This window comes from Crinia signifera, chromosome 5 (genome assembly GCF_055691185.1).
Source record: "Crinia signifera chromosome 5, ASM5569118v1, whole genome shotgun sequence".
NCBI classification, from domain to species: domain Eukaryota; kingdom Metazoa; phylum Chordata; class Amphibia; order Anura; family Myobatrachidae; genus Crinia; species Crinia signifera.
The window spans coordinates 10,188,260-10,205,356 of record NC_139221.1 but is presented as its reverse complement, the minus strand read 5'-3'; the positions used below and the strand labels follow the sequence as shown (position 1 = coordinate 10,205,356).

The 17,097-nt window shown below is 45.8% G+C and overlaps 1 protein-coding gene across 1 annotated transcript in view; it reads right to left on the bottom strand.

The window, feature by feature from the left end:
* The window catches only part of OBSCN (obscurin, cytoskeletal calmodulin and titin-interacting RhoGEF), a 332,859-nt gene that overhangs the window by 191,084 nt on the left and 124,678 nt on the right, over positions 1-17,097 (bottom strand). Inside the window, exons 38-50 of the mRNA XM_083186473.1 lie at positions 16,195-16,461; positions 12,736-13,002; positions 12,152-12,418; positions 10,162-10,428; positions 8,381-8,647; positions 7,791-8,057; positions 6,847-7,113; positions 6,304-6,570; positions 5,712-5,978; positions 3,905-4,171; positions 3,389-3,655; positions 2,038-2,304; positions 720-986 (exon numbers count right to left, since the gene is read on the bottom strand). Coding sequence (XP_083042599.1) covers positions 720-986; positions 2,038-2,304; positions 3,389-3,655; positions 3,905-4,171; positions 5,712-5,978; positions 6,304-6,570; positions 6,847-7,113; positions 7,791-8,057; positions 8,381-8,647; positions 10,162-10,428; positions 12,152-12,418; positions 12,736-13,002; positions 16,195-16,461 — 3,471 coding nt within the window. The remainder of the gene's footprint in view (positions 1-719; positions 987-2,037; positions 2,305-3,388; positions 3,656-3,904; positions 4,172-5,711; positions 5,979-6,303; positions 6,571-6,846; positions 7,114-7,790; positions 8,058-8,380; positions 8,648-10,161; positions 10,429-12,151; positions 12,419-12,735; positions 13,003-16,194; positions 16,462-17,097) is intronic.

The following is a 17,097-nucleotide window of genomic DNA, read 5'->3' as shown; positions in this document are numbered from 1 at the left end:
CTGAAACTCGGTGAATACAGACCGTTGACAAAGGCGTGAATAATAAGTGTGAGACATTGTGCGTTGTGGCTTACAGTGAGTGCAGACTTCATAAGCATACAACAAGGAGTATTGTGCATATTATACAGTACTGGAGAGTGGATGTTGGAGATACTCATTGATAGATCAGTATAGGTGGATGCGATGTGACCATTATGGAAGCCATTTATTCAACTGGCTTGTTCTCGGGGGGTCCCATGCCCTAGACTTGAACCTTTTGCCCTCTACACACTGTGTCTTTGTGCTGAGCGATCTAGTTCAGCACAGATCGCTCAGCACCCAGTGATGCACCAGTGATGTGTGCTGATCGATCTGTCTGGCGGGAGAACACTGGCGATGATAAGATACATATACTGCAGGCTTGAATGATCTAGCCTGGCTACAGCAACGCACGGGACCGCACATCGCCAGTGCTGTGGGGCATACACACTGAGCGATTTGTGCTTCTAAGTGATCTAGCCAGATTGTCAATAGGATTAGCAGTTCAGCCCCCCCATACATTTATGGAAATTACAAAGGTGACCGCAGTGACGCGACATGTGACAAAAGCCGTGATTTCTGTAAGAGCACAAAGGTGAGAACGACAGACGGAGACGATGAACGGGATTAATTCCTTTAGATTAGGATGATATGAGATTATTAGTGGAGAAGGAGGAAGCTGGAGAGCAAGTGACCGTTACCCTTCACGCTGAGGGACGCTGACGTTCTCTGGTCCCCACATACACACGTGTACTCCCCGGCATCTTCGGGGTCCAGGCGGTTAATAACCAGCTCAGCGACAAGACCTTCCTGGAAGAATTTATATTTGTCACTTGGGATCAGGGCCCTTTGTCCTTTCCTCCACTCCAGAGCTGCCGTCGGCTTGGTCAATGCACAGCGCAGAGTCACCGACTTCCCTTCAGCACTTTCCTCGTCCTTCAGTCCTTCTTTAAATCGTGGTGGAAGAGCTGACAAGAACGTGGGACGAAGAGGACATTTAAAACCACCGGATGGGGAGATAAAGAAACGACATCATAATCTAATAATATGCAAGGACTGGGTTAGGAAAACACATATAGGAAACAGATGAGTAATAGAGTGAAAAGAAGTAAGAATTCAATTTTAATAGTCAAACTGCAATATATTCTGACACCACTAGATGGTGCTGGTGTATAGGTTTAATGTAACCTGTAAGTTAGACAGGTACAGTATGTACTGTACCGTATGGAATTTCCCTCAGAATACAGAACTGGTAAAGGGTAAACATCATTGGATAAAGACAGGGTGCCACAATCACATGGCCTTGCTATAGCATACATTGTTGTAAGCTTATTTAAGCAGGGCCCTCCGCCCTTTGTCTCCTGTAAATTATTGTTGTAACTGCTTACTGTATTTATGTATCTATGTGAATGTATACACTATCTGTATTAGTTTGTGCTTATGTATCCTGTTAGCCCCATTTGCGGTCCTACAGAAGGCCCTCTAAATAAGAGATAGCAATAATACTGTATTTTGGTCCAGAGTCAGTAACACTTATCATTTTGTGTCTGGAACATATCCTGTTGCCTGGCAAGAGAAGCAAAATGATTTATATTGCTTCTGTGCAGGGTAAATACTGTCTGCTTTTGCATGTAGCACACAGGTGTTAGACAGCTTTATTTTTACACTGCAATTTAGATTTCAGTTTGCACACACCCCACCCAAAACTGTCTCTGCACATGTTACATCTGCCCCCCTGCAGTGCAGCATGGTTTTGCCCATTTTCATGCTTTTTTTGCTTTGCTAACAAAAGCTGATTCACGCCACCTTGTACCGTCTCGCTGCCTGTGTAATCTGCTAACTAATAAAGACATGTAGATACTGGGGTACTAATTACTGGGTAACGGAGACACAATGACGAGGTGCAGCAGCTCCGGTACATGATGGGGATAGTTAGGAGGACATGTTGGGATGGTTACTTGAATGACAACTGACAGAAGCGGAGGGGACAGAAGGACATGAAGAGGAGACGGCGGTTACCGGTCACAGTCAGAGATGCCGTGGTGCGATGATCTCCGCATATACATGTATACTCCCCGGCGTCTTTCATGTCCAAATTCTGTATAACCAGCTGGGCGGTGAGACCCTCCTGGGTGACCCTGTACTTGTCACTTGCTCCAAGGGCCTTCTGTCCCTTCCTCCACTCCAGGGGGGCGTTGGGTTTGGTGAGATCACACCGTAGAGTAGCCGAGCTGCCCTCAGCCGCTTCCTGGCTCTTTAACTCCGTTTTAAATCGCGGCGGCAAAGCTGGGATAGAATGGGCACAATGTTCGTTACAGGATAGCGACAGCACTTAGCAAGTGGGAAATATGGTGGCACAGTGGATTGTGGGAACTCTGTACTAAGCCTTGGATAGCAATAAATTACCAGCCAATCAACTCCTAACTGCCATGTTACAGACTGAGGCTGAAAAATTGGCAGTTAGGGTCTCCTATCTACTTATTTGTGAAATAAAGACAATATTTGTGCCCCGATGTACATGAGGTAACATTTCACAAAAGTCATAGGGAACTATTAGCGGTGATGCAGGGCACACTCTTGTGGGCACTGCCCAAAAAAGGACTGAGTCTGCATATATTACACCTGAACGCTGATTATTCTGAGACCAGGCTCAGCTCTTGGTAGGAGGCGCTTCGCCCCCTTATGGTGAAGTACAATATTACATAACCTACATTAATAACTACTGTATTCATAGGAATAATAACATCCTCCAATCTGCCATCATCGGAGTCACTGTATCAAATAAAAAAGTACGGATACTGATGTTACTGTATCAAGAACGGTGACAGATAAACATGCACCTTTATAGGGGTTGTGAGAAGATGTGTAATAAAGTCCATATCTGCCATATAGTTACTTTGTATTTAATAGGTTCTAGCTTCCAGCTCTACATTTACTCCTGTCACCATGTGACCACATTGCGCGTTTTGCCGCTTCAAAAAAAACATCGTCTATAGATCACTAGAACAGTTTTATTCTGTTAGAATCATTTTGCAGAGTGGAGATATTTATCTCAACGTCTCATCTTAAATGACTTTCTATCCTTTGCTTGTAGACCAATGGCACGTAATATACCATTCGATTATTAAACCAATTGCAAATAATACACCAAAGTTATGGTAATGTTTGCCGAATAACTTGGTTAGGATGTCCACAATGAAGAGCGAGAGGTGAAGATGAGATGTTAGATGGGACATGGGAAGAAAGGACTTGGTATAAGAGAAGAGGAGAGAGAAGAAGATGGAGATGACATTGATGATGATGATGATGATTTGGGAGAGGATGTACAGTACGAAAGATGTTAGGTCATAAGAAATATCAAGAACTTTACCCTTGACAGCCACAGATGCCATCGTTTGGTAGTCACCACATAGACATGTGTACTCGCCGGAATCTTCCACACCCAGATCATGGATGACCAGCTCAGCAACAAGACCTTGCTGGATGAATTTATATTTGTCGCTTGGTTTGAGAAGGTTCTGCCCCTTCTTCCACTCCAGAGCAGCTTTGGGCTTGGTCAGCGCACAACGAAGAGTCACCGACTCCCCCTCAACGCTTTCCAGGTTCTTCAGTTCTTCTGTGAACTGAGGAGGAAGAGCTGACAAACATAACATCAGTACAGGGGTTACCACCTACCCTCAGTAAGAGAAGCTGGCGCAGGACACAGCAGCGATAATGGAGGCTTAGAACGTAAGATGAGGGTAAGACATTAAGATGGCCGGTAAGTGAAATGCGATGGGGCGGTGAGAAGACAGAAAACTCTTTACTAGAAGCAGCAGAACATGAATGACGAGATACAGATGGGTTATAGGACATCTAAAGAAGATTATTATGAAATGTATTATACCCTTCACCGTCAGTGATGCCGCGGTCTGGTTGTCTCCACACACACAGATATATCTCCCAGTGTCCTGCTGGTCCAGGTGACTGATCACCAGTTCCGCCACCAGACCTTCCTGCGTCAGTTTGTACTTGTTGCTCGGGGTAATGATTTTGTGTCCTTTCCTCCATTCCAGGGTGGCTCCGGGTTTGGTTAGCTCACAGTGTAGAGTTACCGAGCTGCCCTCTAGCACTTCCTGGGGCTTTAGCTCTTCCTTAAATTCTGGAGGCAATGCTGATGGAAATTAAGACAGACACACGGAAAGTCAGACTTTACGGGCAGACCTTATTGCACAAAAGACAGTTGTGCCTACAGCATGCGGGCACTGCCCAACCTTCCCGCTGCATGGGAGCAGACCTCGGAGATAAGCATGCAATCGGCAAACCCAACTGATATTTGGTCAACACATTAATGAATGCACTGTCAGCCACATGACCACTAGGGGAAGATGTACCAAGCCTTTGGACACCATCCAATCACCTTCTATGTATAGATTGTGCCAGATAAATGAAAGAAACTGATTGATTGCTGTGTGCTCCGCTATGTCTCTTTCTCCTTGGCTTTGTACATCTCCGCCAGAGAGAGCAATATAGTCCTTTGCCTTAAAATTATTCCATTAAAAACCAGTATTTTCCATATATAACTACTCTGATTTAGCAGAGAGCATGTAAATTAGATTGTATTTATGTATTTGCTTATTAACAGTTACTTATATAACACCAGCATTTTCCACTGTGCTTAACAATTGGGAACAAACCCTAAAAAAAACTAAAATCGGTAATACCAGACAGAGAGGTCAGAGGGCCCTGCTCGCAATACCGCACTATTTTTGTATGCTGCACCCTGAGCTGCACAACATTATACATGTTCCTTTATTGCATATATGATAAGCACAATCAATATCTATAGAGAGTAAGCCTGCGAGCAGGGCCCTCCTACCTCTCTGTCTGTCTGTTATTACCCAGTTTGTTCTATCACTGTTGTTTTCAATTGTAAAGGTGCGCAGACACCTGGCCGGATGCATTTTGAACTTTTTAGTTCAAAAGGCATCACATGTAGATCGCACCGTGTTTCTATTGGCTTGTAATGCGATGCGATGCGCTCTCCCATCGCACATCGCAAAGTACAAAAAGTACGTACAGACAGTACTTGTACTATTTCGCATCACATCTAGGCTCTTATTCTGGTCCGTTCGGATGGACCAGAATCTTCGCAATGGCATTTATAGTTGCGTATGCGCAGGGTCATTTCACCAGATGTCAGCTGCCTGCACACTTCCTCCTGAGCGTCCACACATATATAAGTGACTTGAGAGTCACTTTATGCGTTCGCCTTCGCCATCATTCTATGGATGTCGGCCATCGAATGATGTGGGAGGATTACACAAGGCTGCGAATGGATTGTACTGTGTAACATCCATTCAAAGGCCTTGCAAATGAATTGTCCATTGCGAATGGGTGTCGGCCAGGCCAGGCCACCATTCGCAAGACAGGGTTTGGTAGACTCAGCCTTGCGAATCAACCAGAATAAACCCCCTAGTTCAAATTGCACACTGTTTTACCATATCACATGCAATATGAACTAGATACGATGTTATCTAGTACAAAACGAACGCTGAAAATATTACACCGTGTGTGAGCACCTTAAAGCCCAAGGTCAAAAACATCCAATTGAATAAACCTATAACCAGAAATAATACAACTAAAAGTAGCCGCTAAAAGACTAAAGAGAAAGAGGCAACATAACAGCGCAACAGATATAGACTGACAATTACCGTTGACTACCAGCGTAGCGGACGTCTCTTGCTCTCCACACACACAAGAATACTGCCCGCCATCTTGCAACTCTACATTACATATGACCAGCTCAGCGTTGCAGCCTTCCTGACTTATCTTGTACTTGTCCCCCGGGCGTAGGACCTCGTGGCCTTTTTTCCATTCCAACCGGGCATTTGCCTTGGTCAGCTGACAGTTCAAAATGGCCGCCTGCCCCTCCACACAGTTCTTGTTTTCTAGTTCTTGCTTAAATCTTGGTGGCAGAGCTGACATGGCACCAAATGAACAGGACATGAGTTAATTATTTTTGAAACATGGAAATGTGATCACAATTATTTGTACTTTTCTAACAAGGAAACCTTTTCTTTTTTTATGTAGCGCTCCTCAAACAAGCTGCAAAACCCATTCATTGATTGACCATTGTACCTTGGCTTGCTAATTCCACCCAAAACACCAAGAACACGGACCATACCCACCTGGCCTCTATTGGACGCCACAACCATTAATAGGGTATACAAGAATAAGTCCTAAATACAAAGACGACCATGAGAGCATTAATTAATCGCCCATGAGCGCTATTTTTTTTATTACCTGCAACAGTTACAGTTGCTGAGGTCTCTTGCTCTCCGTAGACGCAGCTGTAAATACCGGCATCTTCCTCAACTAGGTCGCAAATGACGAGCTCTACAGTCGAGCCGTCTTGCTTCATGATGTGTTTTCCAGATTCGTGGAGGACTGTGTGGTTCTTTTGCCATTCCACACGTACGTTGGGCTTACTAAGCTCGCAGTGCAAGATCACTCTCTCTCCCTCTGGCCCAGTCTCATCCTGGAGGCCATGTTTGAAATGAACAGGAAGTGCTGGAGAACGTTAAACGCAACATGTAAATACACTGTAACATTGAAACATCTCAAGAGCAAATGAAACATTGTCCATTACACGGCACATCTTTAAGGCCAATGAGGTCAACCAAGAGGGTGTGGCCTATATGCGGAGCACAGACTTATAGATGGGTAAAGTACAACATATATCCTTTACTGTAAGATGTATAAAGAGAATCAATTTTGTCACAAGGAAGAAACAATATATATGTAAGAACAAAATGGAAGTTCAAACAAGAGTGGCGCTTATTTTACCATTGACTATAAGAAGGGCTGTAGACTGATGCTCCCCGCAGACACAGGTATAATCTCCAATGTCTTTCAGCTCTAAGTCTCGTACTATCAGCTCGGCTAAGGCCCCGTCCTGACGCATTTCGTACTTGGCACTCGGCCTGAGCGCGGTGCCTCCTTTTTTCCACTCGATGAAGGGCGGAGGTTTGGTCAACTCACAACGCAGAGTCACCGCTGAGCCCTCCGTACTTTCCTCGCTACTCAGCTCTTGTTTGAAAAGCACAGGCTGGGCTGAGGATTCAGAGGACAAGTCAATGTAATGCGCACGGAAGTATACCAAGACACCACCGCGCTAACCGTATAAAACAACAGGTATAAACAAATGCCAGCAACTAAATAAAGGTATAAATGTTCCAGCAACCAGCTGCAGAACCGCCGCCTGGGTAAATCAATGGCGAAAGAAAAGACTTCACCACCACTGGGCAATGGATTGATATATTTTGGAGAGGGTTTCCGGTAGATTAAGTGGTGTTCAAATAAATCCTTTATGTTAGCAAGTTAAAATCGATACTCGCTAATTCTACAAGAAAGTCACAGTGTATACAGAGAGAAAAGGTTTGGGCTGCTCATGGTGAAACGCGTTGTGCTAGTGATTATATTCTTCCTGATCAGTCCTGTATAGTGTTTACTTAGAGGAGCAGCAACATATAAACGATTTATTTTAGCACCACTTTGATGGATTGGATATCCCCAAACCCTACCAATCTGTGGCTAAAATATCAACTAAAATATGGATTTCATAATGAAAATATTGGTGTTTACGCCAAAACAGATTACAGATATGTAAGAAGTACTACCTAAAATACATTTTATTCGAAAAGCTTGTTTTTAAAAGTAGAATTAATATGTAAACATAATGGTAGGAAGCCTTCCGCGAAAGCATAAAGTATTGAAAGTAGAGCGTTTACCGTTGACTTTCACTTTCGCCGTAGTCTCTTGCTCCCCGCAAACACACGTGTAATTTCCTCCATCTTTTAAATCAAGGTCATGAATTTTAAGCTCTGCGATTGGCCCTTCCAGCTTCATGGAGTACTTGTTTCCTTGTCTCAAGGTCGTGTCACTTTTCTGCCACGCCACGGCGGGTGCCGGTTTGGTGAGTGCACAGCGAAGTGTGACGTCTTCTCCTTCTGCGGCATCCACGCTAACTAGTTTTTCTTTGAAGAGTATCGGAAGGGCTAATCCACGTGAAAGATACAATAAATATCACCGGTCACGTATGTGGTTCACGTAATGGGACAGGAGAACATTTCGCCATGTACTAAAGTGCTAGTTGTGGTGATATCAAGAACTCTCTTATGCTAAATGATAAAGTAGAGTTTTGACATCACTAACCATTTAATAGTTCCCATCAAAATGCCCCCAGCACCAATCCGGTCTACAGTACCAGTGGGCCCAGAAATACTGAGGCACGAGGCACTAGATTAGCAGTTTGCTCCTGAATATTGCTTTAGGCTGCTGAACATAAATGCAATTTAATATAAATATTCTATTATTTTACCATTCACAGTCAACGTGGCTGTGGTCTCCCGGTCTCCGCACACACATGAGTAGCTCGCAGAATCGTTCTCGTCTAGATTTTTTATGATAAGTTCTGCGCTCAGGCCTTCCTGCCTCATTGTGTATTTGTCGCCAGCAGGAAGAGGCTGATTCCCCTTTCTCCACTCTACGGAGGCGCCTGGTTTGGTCAGCTCGCAGCGCAGGGTGGCGTGGTCGCCTTCCGAGGCCTTCTCGCTCTTAAGTTCTTCTTTGAAATTAGGAAGTGACGCTAAAAGATGCAGAACACAGCTCAACAACACCCAAATCAGAAACCGTTAAAGAGAAGGTCGTTCTACGTACAGTACGGCGATCAGCAAAATAAGTCTCTATAATTTCTATCATTGCCCCGCCTGCAAATGTGTCCAAATCATAAGCACAATGTATCATATCGTCCTTCCTGTCACCAGAATTCTTGTCATTTTTTCCATTGTGTTTTTGCAGTTGTGTTGCTAAAATGTGTCGGACGTCGTATACGAAACACAAATGGACTATAAAAGCAGATTCGCTGTGCGACAAGGGCCATGGGGGCGAATTAAGTGGTCAGGACTCACATAGGCACAACATAGATGGCCACCCCCCCCATATTGGGACCTGTCGTAATGCCTCTAAAATGCCAATACAGAGCCAACATCACCCTCCAAAACCACATGCACCACTAGTGTCCACCTCCCTCACCCCATCAGTTGGCGAGATATATTAAGTCACCTCTAGGCACGTGTTTCAGAAATGCATCAGTTAATGGAAGATGGTGGCATTTATGGTCTGCCTACTTTGCTATGGAGATTGGCACATGGGACGTTTCAGCCAAACCCACTGCCAGTGAGTCTTGTACGACGCTAATGGGCAGCAGTTGTGGTGTCAGTGGATGTAGCTCCTCCCATATTGGAATTTTGGAAAGTGCTGCAGCCCCAACCCTGGATTCACCTCTGGTCTCTATTCTTTGAATACTTTGCCATACATTTATATGATAAAATTTGGTATCGCTTGCAGACCTATCCTAACACTACAAGATGCTGTGGTGTAACACAGCTCCACAGGAATAGGTACAAGATTGTGCAGATTAGCGCTGCTGTAACGGCAACTCACACCCATTGACCCAGTTGGATCCCACCATAAAAGTGAAATACATCACAGGCCACAAAAAAATTTCAAAAATGACATTGACGTGGAATATCCTGCTGTGAGATTTGGCCACTAGAATATAACATCGGAACAATCCCAAAATGGATACAAACAATATAAGCATTGAGTGCAGGTTTCCTACTTTGAAACTAATGGTAATAAAACAGAAAATTAATATTTAACACTAAGCTTTCAAAAGTGATAAAATGGAGTGATAAACCACCAGCCAATCAGCTCCTAACTGCCATCTAGCAGGCGGAGTTTGAAAAATGACAGATAGGAACTGATTGGGTTGTTTTCACTCTCCACTTTATAATTTATTAAGCTTGATACATCTGGCCTTAATATGTGTTTTAAAGCGGCAATGATTGCAGCTTTAAAAAAGCATTCTCCCCGAAACTCCTGCACCTCCCTCTTCTGGCACCCTATTACATTTACCCTGAAGGGTCTGATTCAGAGACGCATGCACAAGCAGACACATCCCTGGTTCCACCTCTGAATCAATCATTTGTTAAATAAAAGATGAATATTCAGTGTTTTGCACAATATCAGACACACGGCTGCGGATCGCTCCCCCAAAGTTCCTCCCCCAATGTGTGAAAGTAGGGAGCATGCTATTACCGGTTACTGTCACCGCGGCTGATGTCTGCTGGTCTCCACAGACACACGTGTAGTTCCCGCCATCCTCCAGGGTCAGGTCACGTATGACCAGCTCAGAGATCAGGCCCTCCTGGCGGGTTTTGTACTTCTTACTCTGCTTTATGGCTTTGTTCTCCTTCCGCCACTCCACCGCGGCCTCCGGCTTGTTGAGTTGGCAGCGCAGGGTGACAGACTCTCCCTCAGGCACCTCCTGGGGTATCAGCTCCTGGGTGAAGCTGGCTGGTAGCTCTGACAGATAGAGGACAGAGAATTATCGGAGATATATAGAGGGACTCATTAAGGTCAGGCCTAAAAAAGTTATAAAGTGGAGAGTGATGGGTTTGAAAAATGACAGTTGGAAGCTGATTGGTTGTTTGCTTGTCACTCTCCACGTTATCACTTTCTGAAGCTTGATACATCTGGCCCTCGGAATTAGCCGCATGCAGCAGCCAGATTTACTACCACACGCTAATGCCAGTGCCCGCACGGCCTAATAGTATTGGCACAAACACCAGCCATACCGGGCGCGAGAGGTCCATCAGCAACAGGTGTACCCGCACGTCTCAGACTACTGTAGCACAGACGTCTATACCCAGCGATGCCCCTAGGAGACGGACCTTTTCATAGTCACCCAGATGTCAGGAAGTGCCGCCCATTTTACAGACAGAGACGTCCGGCCGCGCATGTATCTGTGCCAGTGCATATGAATGGTATCCGACCACTAATGGTCGACAGTGAGTAGGTAGACACCTAAGATTGGTCGACAAACACTAGGTCGGCATTGACAGAAGATCAACACAAGCAAAAAGTCGACACAAGTTTTTCGCAAATTTTTTTTAACCGACTTGTTCATGCGTCACCATCCCAGTGGACGTAGAGGGGTTATATATTAGTGCGCTGAGCCATACGGGCGCGGTTCACTTATACCGTGTCCATGTTGACATAGACACCAAAAACATGAAAACCCTTGTTGACATTTTCCTGTTTCGGCCATGTTCATGTCAATAATTTGCCTGCCCTGACCTTCTATCAATGTCAACCTAGTGTATGTCGACCACTCTTATGTGTAGACCTAGCCGCCGTCAGCCGTCTATACTGAGTTCATTGACTGTATTTGCAGAAGTCCTTCCCTCCGATAATAGAACACGATTATACCGCGCAGTGTTGCCATTTGCTGTCGGGCTGCCGCAGGACATAATGAGCGTAATATACCAAATATTCACACCCACAGGGGTGCGCAGTATAATGAACGGTGCTTTTATAGCCTCATTTCCGGGAGATGGGATGATTGAATTGCCCACCTACCGGCACACGGGACAATGTAAATCACTTATCTGGCCATAGATACTAACTGGAGCATTGGAGCAGAGGTTGCTGCAGCCTATTACCATCAGTTCCTACATTGGGGTTGGCACTTTTATTTCACTCCACCGAAGACGGGCCAGGCGCCCCCAGCAGGCCTTGGCCCACCAGGGGAACACCCAGCGTTTCCCTGGACCAGCCCCCTTTCCGCCCCCCGGCCCTTCCTCCCCACAAAGATGGTCCCGGTAAGTGTGTAACTCGCCAACGCCATTCGGTGCCAGAGTGCACCTGGCGCAAACCCCATCCATTGGGGATTGTGGCCGAATTCGGATCACACAGAGTGATCCTGAATAAGTCCCTCAGTCAGACCAAAGTAGCTGCAGACAAGAAAGCGTCTGCACAATTCTGTGTCGTAAACTTGTAGCAGGCGGTGTCTCTAGGAGATAGATGCCGCCTGTTTGCATAAGCAATTATCCGAGTGCTGCATTGAGGACGTCGCCTCGGATCACCATCGCGACCATCAGTCAGAGACATACCCACGTTTTGAAGAGCGGTGCCCGGTTCCTCCCCACTCTGCCCCCCAATCACGGTAGCATGTCAATCATGCTGTGGTTGATGGGGCATCAGGTTTGTATACAATTATTCTGCCCTGCGTGTAGCATTGTCTTACCTCGGACTCTGACCCGGGCAGCGGTCTGTTGGTCCCCGGTATCACACGTGTAGCTCCCGGCGTCCTCAGCTCGTATATCACGGATGACCAGCTCCACCCGGGTTCCCTGTTGCCTGAAGCTAAATTTGTCATTTTCCTGAAGAGCCGTGACGCCTTTCTTCCAAAGCACTTGAGCGTCAGCCTTTGTGGTCTCACAGGACAGGGTCACAGAGGAGCCTTCGTCCGCTTCACAATCTTTCAGGTCTTGTTTGAAGCGGACTGGGAGAGCTAAAGTCATCATAAGCGAAGAATGCGTTTTAGCCCATTGAGTGCCGACGTTGCTGTGAGAGAGGTGCAATATATCTACAAAAAATAGCAGCGCCGCACACAGCGACTGTTCTTTTTTTGGCGCAATGTTTAACAAAACTTCATATAACTGACTTCGGATCATTTTCCCGGCAAATAACTAAAGTGATTCCTCAAATTCGACCCGGGCATATTTAGCAGAAATATTTTGCACATCTGTCACAGCAACGTTGGCACGGGTTAAGTAAACAGAATATAAAGTACAGTATGTGATTAGCGACTCATAGCCGCCTCCTTACCTGTCACTGTCACGTGCGCTGTGCTCTTCTGGTCTCCGGTGTCACACGTATAGTCGCCAGAGTCCTCGCCGCTTGCGTTGAGAATGAGCAGCTCCGCCATCCTGCCTTGCTGATTGATTTCGTACTTCTCGCCGCTCTCCAGCGCTTGCTCATCCTTTGTCCATTTCACGGGCGCGCCAGTCTTGCTCAGCTCGCAGTGCAGTTTCACCGTGCCGCCCTCCTTGGCCTTCTCATTGCGGAGGCCACGTTTAATTAGGACCTGAACAGCTGGATACAAGAGGTTACAATTTACCAGCCACACCGTGCATGGTCCAAAAAGTTTTACAATATTGTGCAGATTTACGTGTATGTGGCAAAATATTAATACAGTACAATGTCCCCCAATTTTTATAATCCTTAGATTGTAGAAGAAGTTACTGCTCCTCATATAGGAATATGTAATCTATGGTTGCTTACAGACATGTCCTTATACATCTAGCCTTCATACGCCACCAGTAAGCTACTAGGCCTCTGCATCTCCGCTAGTCTGTATATGAAGCACCGCGGCACTTGGCGTGGAGAAAAGACACATGGTAGCACCCCATATACAGAATATAGGTACTCTTTACCTAGCACGGCGCCCATCGCGGGCATCGCGGCCATCGCATGCACTAAAAAACGGGTGCGACGCGTTGCCCGCGATGCCCGTGATTTCCCATAGGGATCAATGTTAAAAGTGTGATTGGACGCGATTTTACTGTTCAATGCTTTAATGGCCGCGATTTTTCCATAGGAAACAATGTTAAATGGGCCACAGAGCCCAAATAGTCCCCCTGAAGTCTGAAATGGCCCCCACAATTGTTAACGCCACCCCACGATCAACGTGAACCCGAAGCGTGGCGAGCGCAGCGAGCCCGCGAGGGGCGGTGGTACGCGTCCTCCGACCTTTTCATACCCCCACTATCCACGTTGGCGTGGAGTTGAGAATAGAATAGTGTGGCGAGCGCAGCGAGCCACCGAGCCCAAAGCGTGGCGAGCGCAGCGAGCCCCGCGAGGGGACGCGGATACCTTCACAGGTAAACGCGTCCCTTCGCGGGCTTCACAGGTATCCGCGTCCCCTCGCCACGCTTCGGGCTCGGTGGCTCGCTGCGCTCGCCACACTATTCTATTCTCAACTCCACGCCGACGTGGATAGTGGGGGTATGAAAAGGTCGGAGGACGCGTACCGCCGCCCCTCGTGGGCGCGCTGCGCTCGCAACGCTTCGGGTTCACGTTGATCGTGGGGTGGCGTTAACAATTGTGGGGGTCATTTCAGACTTCAGGGGGACTATTAGGGCTCTGTGGCCCATTTAACATTGTTTCCTATGGAAAAATCGCGGGCATTGAGGCATTGAACACTAAAATCGCGTCCAATCACACTTTTAACATTGATCCCTATGGGAAATCGCGGGCATCGCGTCGCACCCGTTTTTTTAGTGCATGCGATGGCCGCGATACCCGCGATTTTTTACCCCCGATGACCGCGATGGACATCGTGGGCGCCGTTCTAGGTAAAGAGTACCAGAATATACTGTGTAAATCAGGTCTGCTGATAATGGCTGCATTCATGAGACGGTGTGCGATCCGTCCCCATAGCAATCCCACACCATCTATCTGTAAGCCACCCCTTCTACACCTGGCCCAATAGGAATCTCTCACAAGCAGGTCCCTCCTTCTTCGTGTTTCCTCCGTTACGCTCTTCCTCCTTATTTAATACACCCTCTGCTCTCTCACTTCTCCTTTTGATTTAAGGGCTCAAATCCAATGAGCATCAGAGCACACATCCAATTTTCCAGTTTTCATCTGATTTATTGGGCCGATGCATCGAAATCGGATGAAATCGGGAAAAATCGGTGTATGGCCAGCTTTACTGTACATTTCAAACATCCACCTGGTGATGGTGAACGTGACCTGGAGAACAGGAACGATAGAGAAATAGATAGATCTATATATATATATATATATATATATATATATATATATATATACACAGTATATATATAGCGTGGGTGTAACCAGGTGTAATCCAGGAGACAGACAGACAGCGGCACTCAATGGGTTTTTAAAAGTGGGTGGATTCTGAGGGCACCTGGGAAGCTGCTTGTAAGAGAAGGAGTGCCAAGCCGCAAACCCCACTATACAGTGTATATATATATATATATATATATATATATATATAGACGTTTTTTGTAGTAACGCGGCACTCCAGACAAATTTCCACGTGCAATAAAAGTTTATTGAAGCATCTCAGCAACGTTTCAATACAACAGTATTATCATCAGGCTGTTACTGTACAATACTGTTGTATTGAAACGTTGCTGAGATGCTTCAATAAACTTTTATTGCACGTGGAAATTTGTCTGGAGTGCCGCGTTACTACAAAAAACGTCTACATACCCCCCTCGACGAGGGCACCCGACGAGCAACGGACATTCGGTGGTCGTGCCCGGCCCTTCTAAGTCTATATATATATATATATATATATATATATATATACAGTATATATATATATATATATATATATATATATCCCAACTTTCTATATTTAGAAAGTGGGACCTCTGGCACAGGCTTAAAAGGGAGGCATATGGAGGTTTGGGAGTAGCCTTGGTGAGGGGGCGGGGTCATGTGAAGCTACCCCCATTGTCATTATTTTGGAGGTGTACCATGGCTCCACTCACTGCACCGAAAGATGCTGTGTGCATGCATGCCAGCTATTCAGTGATCACCAGCTGTTCTGCTAACCATTGCCTCCCCCAACCCCCTCCACTGTAGTACGCTGCACCCCATGAGTGGAACAGCGTCCAATTAGTGGTACTGTCCTGCTGTAATTGGGTCGGGGAGGGGGGGGGGATATTATAGTGTCCTGTGGGTTTGGAAAGCACTGTAATTATGTGTACCCTGCTTGTGCTACAAGTCTACAGAACTCTATGCCCCCTTGTAATAAATAATAATAATGACTAGGTGATGTGCCCAGAATCAACCGGGCAAAGGTTTGCTGGCCAGAACATTCTATGCCTTTTCACCACTGTAGGAATTTGACACTCCATAGTATCCCTGCTAAGTGGGTGGCTGCACACAACTGTTACAGTTTTCAAACCACCCAACAGGTATGTTACCTGCCGGGTCACCTGGCAGGTACACAAGGTACACTATAGTTCGCCAACTGTCACATTTTCCAGAGCACAATATTGATGCATTGTAAATGGCCGGCGGCGGTTTTGCCACATAACTCCGAAATGAAGAAACCGATTACAGTGCAAATATAATTCTGCAAAGCTATGGACCAAGGCAATGACAGACATATAAGAAACTTCTAATATGCATGTAATATAAAGTATGGCCTCACTGTCTCATGCACACATTAATTAGAGGGGCAACATGCAACAGACTTTAGTAGTGCTATATAAATAAATATAATAATAATAATAATATATTTACCCTTCACAGTTAAGGTTGCTGAAGATTTAAGCTCCCCAGTCTCACAGGTATAAGTGCCGGCATCCTCTTTCACCACAGTGTGGACCACTAGCTCCGCTCTCCGATCTCTCACCCGCATCTCATACTTGCTGCTGGAGTTGAGCGGCTGTCCATCCTTCTTCCACTGAACTTCAGCTTTCTCATGGGACAGCTCACAGAACAGCATGGCCGTCTCGCCTTCCTCTGCGTCCGCGCTCTGGACTTCTCGCTTGAAGAACGCTTGAATCGCTATAATGTAAAAAACATCCACCTTATGCGGTGCCACAGATCAGACACACAGCGTTGGGGTCTTGGGTTCTCGTCTTATCAGGATCCTCTTTAGTGGGTTTGTATGTACCTGATGTTTTTGTGGGAGTGACTCACAGAGGTTATGGTATCGGTGTCTACTAACACATCCCCTCGTATGAGGCCACTAGCAGGAGAAGTCATTTGATGATCACCAACCATCGAATGAGTTTGGGGACACCCAAAAAACGCTGCTCATACCCCTGCTCCGGGCCGGTCGGGATTCTGACTGCTGGTCAGATATATGTATCCCATTACACAGCATTTAAGTAAATCAACTGAACAATTTAATATCTCATCTACCTAAATTATTAACTACACTCTCTAAAGAGAGACATTTGCAACATACAACATACAGTAATACCCCAAAGTTTTTCTTATTATGTTAAATGGATCATACCAGACACATGTAAAAAAAAGCCATTACAATTGGACAGAGAAAGCTGATGAAGTGTTATTGGCGGACGATTACATTGACAAGAGATGAAAAGATCTGTGATGTAGGATTAGTTAAGCGATTTGGGGTCTTCTTTTCCAAGAAACCAAACACGCCATAAAATTGTATGGTTTAGAAGAATA